The 12816-nt window shown below is 42.3% G+C and overlaps 1 protein-coding gene across 2 annotated transcripts in view; it reads right to left on the bottom strand.

The window, feature by feature from the left end:
* Positions 1-1729, bottom strand: part of CERK (ceramide kinase) — a 47815-nt gene extending 46086 nt beyond the window's left edge. For both annotated transcript variants that reach the window (XM_086473786.1, XM_086473792.1), the window contains exon 1: positions 1591-1729. In XM_086473786.1, coding sequence (XP_086329912.1) covers positions 1591-1729 — 139 coding nt within the window. The remainder of the gene's footprint in view (positions 1-1590) is intronic.
* Positions 1730-12816: the final 11087 nt, after the last annotated feature.

Genomic DNA, 12816 nt, shown 5'->3' with positions numbered 1-12816 from the left:
AATACTTATTTCTGCAGTACTGCTGATAAAAACTAGATTGTATAAAATAAAGATCTAAAGTTAGATTGATAAAACCAGGAAAACATTTAAGGAAAGTACACGTTAAGAAGGGAAGAACTATTTAATTTTTTAAGTTTGGGAACTTGCTGGGACTGGAGATATCTATATTCAAATCTTTCTCAGTAAACTTTTGGTCAACCTTTCTATTATTAGTTTCTCTCTGTCTCAGTTCCTCCGACCTCTAAAATGAAGATGACGGCAGTTTCCCACTCTATAGCAGCTGCGGTGAAAAGAAGGCCATTGCACATTTTCAGATTCATGTACCATGCTAATAGGGCTATATTAATAACGGGAACAGTTACTGTATAAAAATCCCAAAGTCAAAGACTGATAAAATACCACCTAAACTGTAGTAGAAAGCCTGATATACTTTATGTGCAGACATTTTCAGAAGTTTTTCTGAAAATTTGCCAGGTATTTTCAGCAGTAACCTCTCCCATTTGCAGTGTTCTGAGTTGGCACTATTCCAATCACACAAAAGGGGAATTCCAGTGTTGCTACCCCATTACAAACTATTTGTCTACATTACATATTTCCAAAACAGTAGCTTGCAAGTGTTAAACTTTCTTTGGAAATTTCCATGGAGGCCTTTAGAAAGCAAAGGGCTTTAAAAAGAAAAAAAAAAAAAAAAAAAACTCACCTGAAGAAAAAAAAAAATAGTTGCCTGAAACACTGCCTCAATATCAAAGTGTATTTTAACCACAACGAAGTTATGTGACCAAAACCAAGTTGCTTTTGAAGTTCTGTAAGTCTATTATGTCTTGTAAGATTACTCTGAATACCACATTACATTCTGCACGCTGCTACCTACTCACAGCGCCAAGGAACAATGGGGTTCAGCTAAACAAACCCGTGCTTTCCGCTCCGGGCTGACGGGACCGGTTTTCTCTTTGTTATCAGCCGCAGAACAGATGCTGGAATCGCTTTCCCAGACAAACAGGAAACTTGCTGCACGCCCTCGAAGCGTCTGCGGCTCATCGCGAGTAGCTATCAGTTTCGTTTTGAAAAGGCATCAGCCTTTTTAACTTTACCCGCTGCCGGTGGCGGTCCTGTCACTGCCTCGTCCCCAGCTTGACCCCCGCCCGGCCCGGGCCCGCCGGTGATTAAACCTCCCTCCGCCCGTCACCGCCGGACTCCGAATCCCAGAGGCGGTTGCTGCCGCCGGCACCGGGCGACGCCGCCTGCCACCCGCCCGCCCTCCGTAGGGCGAAAAGGCGCCCAGCTGCAGGAAACACGGCGGCACACGCGGAACGCCCGGCGTACTCCGAGCCGACGACGGCCGCACGCCGCCGCCGCGAGACCGACTCCAGCAGCGCCCCGGCGACGGCAGGGCCGGCTGCAGGCCGCCCCGCTGGCAGCCGTGCCGGCAGCCGCCCTGCCCCACGCCTCCGGGGACGCGGCGGCCGCCCTTCCCCCGATGCTAAGGAGAGGCTGCCCCTCCGGCGGCCCCGGCCCGCCGCCAGGCCGCGGCAGGTGCGCGAACGGCCGCCCGCCCCAGCCCGTCGCGCCCCGCCCCGCCGCTCCACTCACCGCCGCCTCGGCGCGACGGGCGGGGGTCGCGCCAGGCCAGCCATCCCCGCTCCTCGTCTAAGGTGACCTCCCAGAAGCGGTGCCCCAGCCCCAGCGAGGAAACCAGCTGGGGCCGCTGTCCGCCCGGGAGCTGATCCATGGCCGCCGAGAGCGCGGGCCTGCCGCAGCCCGCTACCGCATGGCCCAGCGGAGAGAGCGGGCGGCCGCTCCGCACTAAGCCCGGCGGCTAGCGGCACCCCCCGCCCGCCGCTAGACGGGCCTGTCCCCCGGGCGGGGTGCGGCGTCAGCACCTACGCCAGCGCCGCCGGGGCGGGGCCTGCAGGGGCCGCGGCTCCCCGGCACGGCGCCGGGCTCCGCGGGGCGGGGCGCGACTGGGGCGGCGGGGCCGGGCGGCGACCACCCTGGCCGACCCCCGCGGCGGCCGCCCGGGGCTGCGGGGCGCTGAGCCCGTCCCCGCCCCGCTTTGTCTCCCGGCCCCGCCAGCGGGAGCCACGTGCTCTGCGGCCCGCGGCGGAGGCTCGCCCGGCCCGAGCCCCGGGGACCCCGGGAACGGGGGAAACAGCAGCGCCACGGCCGTGGCTCCGCGCAGAGGAACGGGGGCTTGCACCGTAACGTGCGCGGGTCGCTGTCGTGATTTTGCGGGAGGACCAAGCACCCGTCACAGTGGCGACGGGCTCTTCCCTTGGCAAGGCAGTGAAAATGTAACGAATACGACTGCCGCAAACATCTGCTACCGATCTAACCCTGCCTTCTCTTCCGTAAAAGCGTTTTGCGTTTGCCTTAAAGATACCGTCAGTAATTCACTGTAATTAATTCTTTGCTGTCTTTTCTCCTCGAACCTTATCACTAGGACCGTCAGCATCCTACCCAAAACACAGGCCAGGGTGAGCGGCCGTTGCTCCGCCTGTGGCCTTACTCCAAACCTTCTGGTTCTGAGTATTTCCTGTAGAGTTTAGAGAAAAATGTCACTGGTCTGTTCTTAACGTGGGTCCGGCCCGTGGCCAGTTCTCTGCTTCGTGAGGGTCATGCAGACACTCCGGCTGGCTTTGCTCGCAGCCGGTGCAGGTCTAAAAAGCTTCTGCGCTTGAGCACTGCTCTGAACCTTGTGATGTACTCACATTTCATTTTCTGAAAAAAAAATGAGCTAGGCACTGTCATCCAAGTTACGTGATCGTCTGTCTCCCTTTTTTTTTTTTTTTTTGCAGCACCCTTTCCTCTGGCCCTGAAAGACATGATGTTGCCATCTTCATTGTTGAAAATATCTAGGTATGCCACACTTCCCCCATTTAAAGAACACTTTGTTTCTATCAGTTGTATTGCCCCTCCCTCCACAAACACCTGTAAAGTTCTTTATATTGAGGCTTAAAGTAAAGTTTGTTGCAAAAGTCTGTTGTGAACATTAGTCTGCCAAATCCACTGCTGAGCAGTCATTAGTGTCTCGCGGGTTCTTCGCATTTTGCTAGCTACATCATCTGTTATTGTCCTTCTTACACTTGGATGGTAAGATCTCTGGGCCAGGAATGTCCTTTTTGTTTCATGTTGTACCATATCTAGCACATTTAATTTTCATTACTTGTAACCACTTCTGCAAGCCAGAACAGCTGTGCTGAAACCACAGCTTAATGCTGGTACTTACAATGCAACAGAGACTTTCGCTGTTGACCCCCTCAGACATGCTCCAGGAGCTAACAGATCACTAATATGAAGCCGTGTTCTTAAAAATATTACATAGGGGTGCTTATTTATCATTTCTCCACTGGGAAAATTAGATCTAATCTTTTATAGCCCACAGTCACTTGAATCAATATTCTTATGCTGTGATTCATGCTAGCTGAGGAAGTAAAAAGTTCAGGGTTTTTTACCATGCTTGCCTATGATTATTTCCTTCTATTCTTATCAACTTCACAACTCTTTTCGGCTTAGCTAAGGCTAAAGCTTTCAACTGTAAAACACAGAACTGATGAAATATTCTTGTGGCCTGTTAGAAGCCTACAAAGGTGTACTACCACCACTAGCAGGAATGGCATTCCCCAGCCACATTTCTTACTTGTTTAGATAAGGAGAAACCACTTACTTTTTCCATGCGGACCATTTTAGCATGAGTGTTTTGGTCCATGATTTGTGACCCTCCATGCTACATCTTGCAGGAATTCTTACGGTGCTGTGTTTGGTCTGCTTTGTCACTCTCTGGTCGTCCCCTGAACACCAACATGTGCTTCTGTCCCTAGAATGTGCAGGTCAGATTTGAGCCAACACAATGTTTTTGTCAATCAGTTTTAGTACTTTACGATTTTCTTCCCTGACTCTCACAGAGAAAAAATTTCAAAAGGATGACCGACTTGGTAGGCTAAAGCAAACACATGTCAATTATTGTTTTACTGCTTATAACATAAGCCTTTAATTACCACTAAGGGGACAGAACTGCAGATGCAGCAATGCCAGTAAACTGCAGGATTTATAGTCTAAAATCTTGGTGCTAAAGATGGCTGATCACAGGGCATGGTTGTAAAAGCACCTCACTTTGTTCACAGGTACACAGAGGCCACAGGAACAGTTCCAACTGTAGCTAACCTGAGAACAATAACAGGTTGCGTAACAAGTACAGTTCACAATGTCAAATGGGAAGAATGCAGGAAGGTAACACAGCTTTCAAGGTTTATCTCCATGACCTGTTTACTACCTGTCTAGCAAAAAACTTTTAAAGCCAACTTTCTCTCCTTGGTGCCTGATTTGATAATAAGTCATTCATTTGGAATGACACCAAGCCAAGTAGTGCAGTTGATGCTCTTGAGGGGAGGGATGCCACGCAGAGGGATCTTGACAGGCTTGAGGAGTGGGCCTATGGGAACCTCATGAGGTTCAACAAGGCCAAGTGCAAGGTCCTGAACCTGGGTCAGGTCAATAACAATGCAGGCTGGGGGATGAATGGATTGAGAGCAGCCCTACTGAGAAGGACCCTGGAGTACTGGTGGATGAAAAGCTGGACATGAGCCAGCAAAGTGCGCTCACAGCTCAGAGAGCGAACAGTATCCTCGGCTGCATCAAAAGAAGCATGGCCAGCAGGTCAAGGGAGGTGATTCTGCCCCTATACTCCACTCAGGTGAGAGCCCACCTGGAGTCCTGTGTCTAGTTCTGAGGTCCTCAGGACAAGAAAGACACAAACCTGTTGGAGCGGGTACAGAGGAGGGCCACGAAGATGACCAGAGGGCTGGAGCACCTCCCCTATGAAGACAGGCAGAAAGAGTTTGGGGTTGTTCAGCCTGGAGAAGAGAAGGCTCCAGGGAGACCTTATTGCAGCCTTTTAGTACTTAAAGAGGGCCTATAGGAAAGATGGGGGCAATCTTTTTAGTAAGGCCTGTAGCGATAGGACAAGGGCTAATGGTTTTAAACTAAAAGAGTGTAGATTTAGATTCAACATAAGGAAGACATTTTTTACAATGAGGGTGGTTAGGCACTGGAACAGATTGTCCAGAGAAGTTGAGGATGCCCCATCTCTGGGAGTGTTTAAGGCCAGGTTGGATGGGGCTCTGAGCGACCTGGTCTAGTGAGAGATGTTCCTGCTCATGGCAGGGGCATCGGACTAGCTGATCTTTCACATCCCTTCCAAAGCAAACCATTCTATGAGCCTATGATTGCTATAAAAAGTGTTTACTTCTAGTAATTTTATGTTGTACTGAACAGGATCATTACATGATAATGTAGGCAATCAATTAAGGAACACTTCTAAGCAGGTACATCTTCTTAATCAACAGGAGCAGACAGCTATTCTTCAGCATGACCTGCATTACCATAATATTGATTATAATCATTACAAACATGAGCTATCTCTCTTCCAAATCTTTTGGAGATGTACTTCTTCATTAGGACCCTCCAACTTATGTTTGCCACCGTGTGAAAATCAAGCATGCCCTTGTAGTACCTTGGCAGAAGTAGGAAGTACTTTGTATCCAACCTTATCTGAGAGAGTGTCTAAAGTGAAAAAATGTGAAATATCTTAACCAATGTGAAAGCTGGATAATACCCACATAAGTACACTGCAGATCAACGAAGAATCATATTCCACAATATTTTTGCCAGTTCTGATTGGAAGTTTAGAGGGAATCACAGATTTTTGCCAAGACATGTGATGGAGCCCTTCAGCTGCTATGCCCTGTGCTCCCAGGGAGATGGCTCCAGGCTCAAGGGCTCCTCCATGTCCCAAGGAACATCTGCAGTGTTGCTCAGTTCCACTGAGGGAAGACAAAGAAGTTCAAGATCAGTGAAGATGTTCCTAATACGTCCCTTGAACATGAATGTGACAGCCAGCCATGGTCTTGTCCAAATGACAGCTAGTGCAGAGCTGAAACTTTAGTCTCACTGCTCAGGAATTCAAAACCAGAACCAAAATCAAGAAAAGGTTTTTACTTTTTTTTTTTTTTTTTTTTTTTTTTGCAGTTCATCGATAACTATGAAATATTTCTTTTCTTCCTCAGAGAGAACGACCCAAGAGAGTTTGTAGACAGATACTTGGGAATTATAAAAATTTTTATCTCAGTGCATCTCAGGCAAATTGAGTACTTACACGAGTCAAATTCTGTTCTCAAGTGCACAAATGCAAGTCCCATCAGAACACTGTAAATACACCCAAAGGCCAAATTTGGCACTTGAAATACTTTTGGAAAATGGAAACTAACTGACAAAGATGATAGAACAGAGGAAAATAACTAATTTTAAATATCGAAATACTGACTAATGTTCTAATTCCTTTTCTACTTATCAGCAAACAAAGACTAAAGAGTGGAATATTCTTTCTGCTGATGGAAAGAATGACATCACTTTCTCTAGAAAAATACCTAAGCTATTTTAAAGCACTTCTATGCTTTTATCATAAAAGTTTAAATTACAGTTATTATTGGAAATGATCTGGAAAAAAGCAGTTTTAAAGGCTTGTCAAAAAGGATGATTGCAGCCCTTTGTTCACTTGAGCCAAAAGGTAATTGAGAGAAAGTTGTTGATATACTGGAGGGTGTGGGAATAGATCCAGGAGATATTTTGTTTTCTTGTGGTGGGAAATGTTGCATACTGTTCTGAACTCTGGAAGTTTACAGAATCCTTCCTTTTTTCCAGAGCTCCAGCCTACCTCCGTATTGTCTGCATAAACTACCTATTACTGTGAAAAATACTAAAATTTATTTGTTTCAAGCTGTTACAGCTGCGGGTCCTACCTACAGATACACACAGAAGTATTGATTTGTATTCCTTTGTTTAGATCCTTATTCCTATTTTAGTTATTAGTCTCAATTGGAGTCCCTGAGGAGCTGTGAGACCCCCCCTCTCATCCAACTGCATCCTTTTAAGAAACAATGAAACTAAAATTTCCTGTCTGACAAAATGATAATGCTCTCTGGCAGTCTTCCGTCTTAAGTTGATAAATTGTTGTAATTAGTTGAAAAGGCCAGGAACCACTGTTCTTTCTTCTATTTTAAGAGACCAATACAGGAATCTGGGTTTTTTTATCTTCTTGATGGCCTTGCATGGTACACGGTGTGTATAAGGGGATGTATAAGGAATGTTTGCTCTGCTCAAGTAAGAATGCTTGAATAGGTAAAGTAGGTCTTTCCCTGCAGTGCTTGTAGGCAAGGGTAACTGAAGAGGTAGAACAGAAAAAATGCTGTGACATCCAAAAGTCTCTCTCTTCTGTCCACCGTTCAGCTATGTCAGTTGTTCTAATAAAAGAGTATTTTTCTCTCTGCAAGCTATGCTTTGCTGATATTCCCAGTGCCTCAAAGCTGCAGAAAAGTTGCTTTTTACCAGGCCCATGCAGACCTTGCCTGGAGTATGCCCATGTGCTTTTTTCCAAAACCATGAGTATGGACCAGTTCTCACATAGAGCTCTAAGGACAGTGACTCTGGGTAGGCAGACAATTGTTTATAGTTCCGCTATCAAACTATTATCAAACTATCTATCATGTTCAATAGTAACTTCCATCATATATATACTAACTTTTATATTTGCTAAGTGTAAGAACAGTAAGATTTTTTTAAGGTTTATAACTCTGTCTGGAGGACTTTTTTTACACAATTACAGGGCATGTGTGGCCACCAGTATGACACTATTGAAAAGTGTAGGCTCCAATCTACGCAATAAAAGAGCTTCAGGATGAAAGAACTGTTAACATAAGAATTCCTACCACCACAGTAGCAACATTTTTTCTCCTAACTCATTTTTAGACCTCTAAGTTAAGCAATTTTAAATGGAACTTTTTATTCCCAGAGCGCTTCTCTGATGCTGTATTTCAGCAGGCAGGGCTCTAATCCATATCAGGACTCTTGTAACTTATACTAGAAAGTGTGGCCTTCATAAACTGAAGACTAAAGTAAGATTATTCTTCCATTTAAGATGGAGAGACATATTTTTGTGCTACTTTTAGCAGAACACACTGTAAAACTACTAATCACACTCCAGGTAAAAGAATATGAAAGCATACGAAAAAAAAATCACACAGACTATGGAGGTAGTACAACAGTTCCTTTTCAAAGAGAACATAAACCAAGCCAGAAGCAAGATTCTCTGAAACAGAAGAGGAAAATCTGAAGAGTCTTTTTATCTGACTTAAAGTAATCAACTAATGAAATAATTTGAAAATAGAACAATCTCAATATAGAAAACATTACACTGGAAAACACCATTTACTTCCTTCAGTTCTGGATATCATTATTAACAACACAGGAACTAAATACAAATACAGATACTCAGATTATCAACAGAAGCAAATAAGGACATATGAGAAGCACAGCCCCATTATTTATCATGACACTCCAGACCAACTATTACCTAAGATATGCTTTGTTAGACTAATTAACCTAGCATTTAAAACCAGATGAAGTACCTAGCACTTAGACAATCATGGAAGCATCTCTGTGAGCACCAACTATGGTGTTTATCATCTTATATAAACTAAACTAAACTAAACTAAACTAAAAATTACCTGAACAGCAAAGTCATCCAAGAAACTCAATTCATTTTCTCATTTCCAAGAATCAGTAAACATATCTGTAGCTTTCCAATGTTAATAACTTGAAAATCCATAAACAATAAAGAAATCAGAATGTATCTCTGAAGGATTTACATTCTTTTAAAAAGTTTTTGACTCTGTATAGCTGTCAGGATTAAAACTCTAGCTGATACACACTGAATCAGGTGAAACATAAACCTAATTTATATTATTATTTTAAATAATTTTCAATTATTTTTTTTTCTTATTACTGTGGAAGTTAAAAAAAAGGTAATCATGCCTGTGATCACAGGTAGACTGAGCTCATTCAGAAGCTAGTGAAATGTCTAATCACCAGTTACCAAAAAGTCCTCCTGCTCCTTCCCTGACATTTGAAAGGGTCTTCAATGCTTTAATCAGTTTTTGTCCTTGGGAACTTGTCACTTACCAAATGTACCCTAAAGCATAAACATCCACACCAGTCTTCTTGGCAGACATCTACTTTTGACCTGATATTCACAAGCTCGTTCTTTTTTCAGTACCTCTACAAGACTATGAAAAATGGCAGTTAAAGATGGATCTGAGGTCCATATTCTTACAGAAGCAAGAGATGTTCTAAGACATAGCCACTATTTACAAGATAGCAAAGTTACTATATGAAGAAGGAGGATGCTCAGAAGGGCAAAGACATTTGGCTAAACTAAAAAAACAATTGACACATTAAACTTTCTCTCTCTTCGGAACACTGTCATTTTGAAGTCAAGTAGCATTAGATCTCAGACTTGACTTTCCTGAAAGTCCATTTTGAAAAAGTTATGACTTATACTCTAGATTTAGTTTCATATTTTCATTGAAACTATCTCACCATTTCAGCTTCAGCAGAAAAAAGATATCCTATGCAATACCATTATCAGTACAGTATTAATTCGGACAAGATAAGAGTATATGAAATAAATAAAAAAAGTAATCCAGGTTTTCCCAGTCTTACCAGTCTTTGGCCATAGTCTCATCAGTCTCGTTATTGATTCATTATATGATTGGAAAGTTCACAGGTGCATAAATTTCTATTTTAATAACATCTACCTTTGCAAAGTCAAAGATCTGGTGGTAGATTCTTTTAAAGTTGTGTTTGTGGATTCAAGGTAGAAGAAGGAAGGGTTTGTTTGTCTTTAAATGCCAGTGAATTTTCTCCTTGGTTTAATTAATTCATGTGATTTAATTAACAATGTTGCTCTCTGTGGTTGGTACAATATTTTAAAAGTACATCATAAGCCTAAAGTAAATGCTTAGAAATGCAGGCAAAGACTGAGATTCTGAATGATCAGACCAAAGATGGATTGAAGCAATTTGTCTGAATAGAGTAATTTTCACTTTGATTGTTTTTCAGCTGACTACTGTAGTAGAGATGATGACAGCTGGTATGAAGTTATCTGAATCAGTGACACTAGAATGCAAATACATGACAATACTTTGCATAAAATCTGCAAAGCAGAGCTATTTCTGCACTACGCATTCTGACATCTCAGCATGCATGTTGACTTGAATTGGCGTCCTCTCTTTCTGATTTTCTAGTATCAAAATTAAATGGAAAGCTAAGAACAGAATATAAAATCAGACACTGCTACCCAAAAAAGAGGGCAATGGAGAACAAAGAAGATCTTTTCATAACTGAAATTCAATATTTATTTCTAGCAAACAAATATATTTCAGAAACTTTGGTGTACCTGACATTATATCTGTTCAAAGGAAAGCCAGTCATCCTGGAGATAGATCTGAATATATTGAACAGAAAATTCAAAGACTGAGGAGCAACCTGATGAACATTTGTAATGTGTTTTTCTTGCCAGGTGGCAATGGCTGACAAATTAATTTGGAGCACGGAAAAATATTTAGAGCTGACTAGTCTACATGTCATTCTAAATACGACTTAATAGAAATTCTAGATTTTGATGAAAGTGATACATTTTCAAAAGATTGCATGGGGTTTTAGTCAGCCAGCTCATTTAGTCAGAACTGTGAATCAAACTTCACTACAATGCTTTGAAAAGTCAATCACCTCCAAACTGTCTCCAGACAGTTTAATATGAATAGTTTTGTGAAAATTGTGAGTCTGAAAGACATAGTCCTAAATCATTGTGGCTAAGAAATGACAATTAGGAGTAATCAATGTTTTGAACAAGAACCTGAGTGCAAAGGAACCATTCAAACCAATTGCTTTTACAGTTTTGTCTATAAGAGCAAGTCAACAGGAAAAGAGATTACATTGTTAATGGCAGATTCTTTGCTTTTATTAGAAAAGGAAATGCAATAATGAGACTTGAACTAATAACACATTCATACTAGATTTAGCTGTGAGAAACTTCCTCCTATGTCACGGTAGGGTGGGCATACTATAAAGCTATGAAGGGCTGGAACAGAAACTACAATGGAAACCAGAGAAGTAGTATTGAGATGAAGTAAATATTGAGTCTAAAATGGACTCACACAACATTTCATTCCTTTTGCTTTTTTTAGCAAATTTTAAGACTGTAACTTGAATTCGTAGTACAGAAACTAATGTAATGCTATGTGTGCCTTTCACAGCCAGCAACCACTGGCTACTGAGAAAACACGTGACTTACTCATATGGTTGATAATCTCAACATCACAAATTGTTCTGGTTTTGGAAGGAAGCATTTTGAAACACTGGGATAGAATGTGAAATGAGGAGAAATAGAGAAGTGTGCTGTAGACTTTCTCAGTAAAAACCAGAAACACAACTATAGGCTTAACAGAAGCTGAGAATGCCCAACCCCAAACTTGAACTAATAACACATTCATACTAGATTTAGCTGTGAGAAACTTCCTCCTGTGTCACGGTAGGGTGGGCATACTATAAAGCTATGAAGAGCTGGAACAGAAACTACAATGGAAACCAGAGAAGTAGTATTGAGATGAAGTAAATATTGAGTCTAAAATGGACTCACACAACATTTCATTCCTTTTGCTTTTTTTAGCACATTTTAAGACTGTAACTTGAATTTTGAACTTTGAACAAGTTCAAAACAAAAACCCCAGGACAAGAGTACGAGGAGATAAACGCCTACATCTTTCCTTTTTTACCAGCACAAAACTCTATGCACAATGCACTGTTTCAGAAGACAAGCAATGTTGTGTGCGGTTGATTAGAGAAACATGCATTGCAGGGTTTACAGCAACATAGCTTGAAGTTGGGTTAAAACACACAAACTGTTCTTACATAACTGAATCAATGCCAGTGTGGCTTTCTGAAAACTATCAGGTAAAAAGCAGCATGAGTAATGACAAAATAATACTGAAGAAAGACATTAATTCCTTTCACTCTCTGAAGACCCTATGACTACAGAGTGTATGGGTATGCATGCAGGTATGCATGTACAGTGAGGTGAAAAAACATTTACCTGAATCTCCAAATTCACCAAGTAATAATGATGTTAACACCTCACCCACTACTTTACATTTCAGAGTAATAAAGTATAATGCAGCTAGACTTCTTTACCTTTGAAACTTAATTTGCTAATCCTAAAAATCTTAAAAGTGTTTTCTTCCTGTGTTTTCCCTCTGGTGATCTGTTTAGCTGTACTGAGAGTATGATATATGAGAATAAATAATGCTTGCTTCACAGAAAGTGAGATCCAGCCTAATAAGACTGTTAGAGTATTGCCTCCTAAAATTAGTTTCAAATGTAGGAATAAGTAGTTTGGTGTTTGGAAAGGTGTCAACACCTGTGGGTAAAGCAGACAAAATTGAAGTCCTCACCATCACTCCCTATCACTATCCCACTTCCTGGACAGACACCAAAATGTCATACTTGGACTCAAGCCATGGAAACCATTGGATTCCTAACCTGATTTGTGGAGTTCATTGTTCAAAGCTCTAGATTTTTTTCAGTTTTTTTTTTTTTTTAGCATAAGCCTGGGTGCTGAACCCTATTGTGATCCATCTGCCTAAACCACAGTGCCTAATGCCAATCAAGAGGCCTTGGATAGCCTAGGACAGGCAGATATGACACAGGGCCTCAGAAAAGACCCACGTGCTTTGAAGCAGCAGCTGGTAGCTAGGGTGGATACCCTACAGCTACTCTCCATCTAAAATAGCACTAAATGCCTAGGTTTGGGCATACCTGTCTGTTTACATTCTCTAGTAGGGAGACTTCAAGAGTTTTGTTACCTAAACGTCTTAGCCAAGGGAACTCCTAATAATTTAGACACATTTTGTTCCTACTAGAAGTGCA

This window comes from Leptosomus discolor, chromosome 1 (assembly GCF_034619465.1).
Source record: "Leptosomus discolor isolate bLepDis1 chromosome 1, bLepDis1.hap2, whole genome shotgun sequence".
Lineage (NCBI taxonomy): Eukaryota > Metazoa > Chordata > Aves > Leptosomiformes > Leptosomidae > Leptosomus > Leptosomus discolor.
The sequence above is the reverse complement of the archived record's forward strand: the minus strand, read 5'-3'. Positions and strand labels throughout refer to the sequence as shown.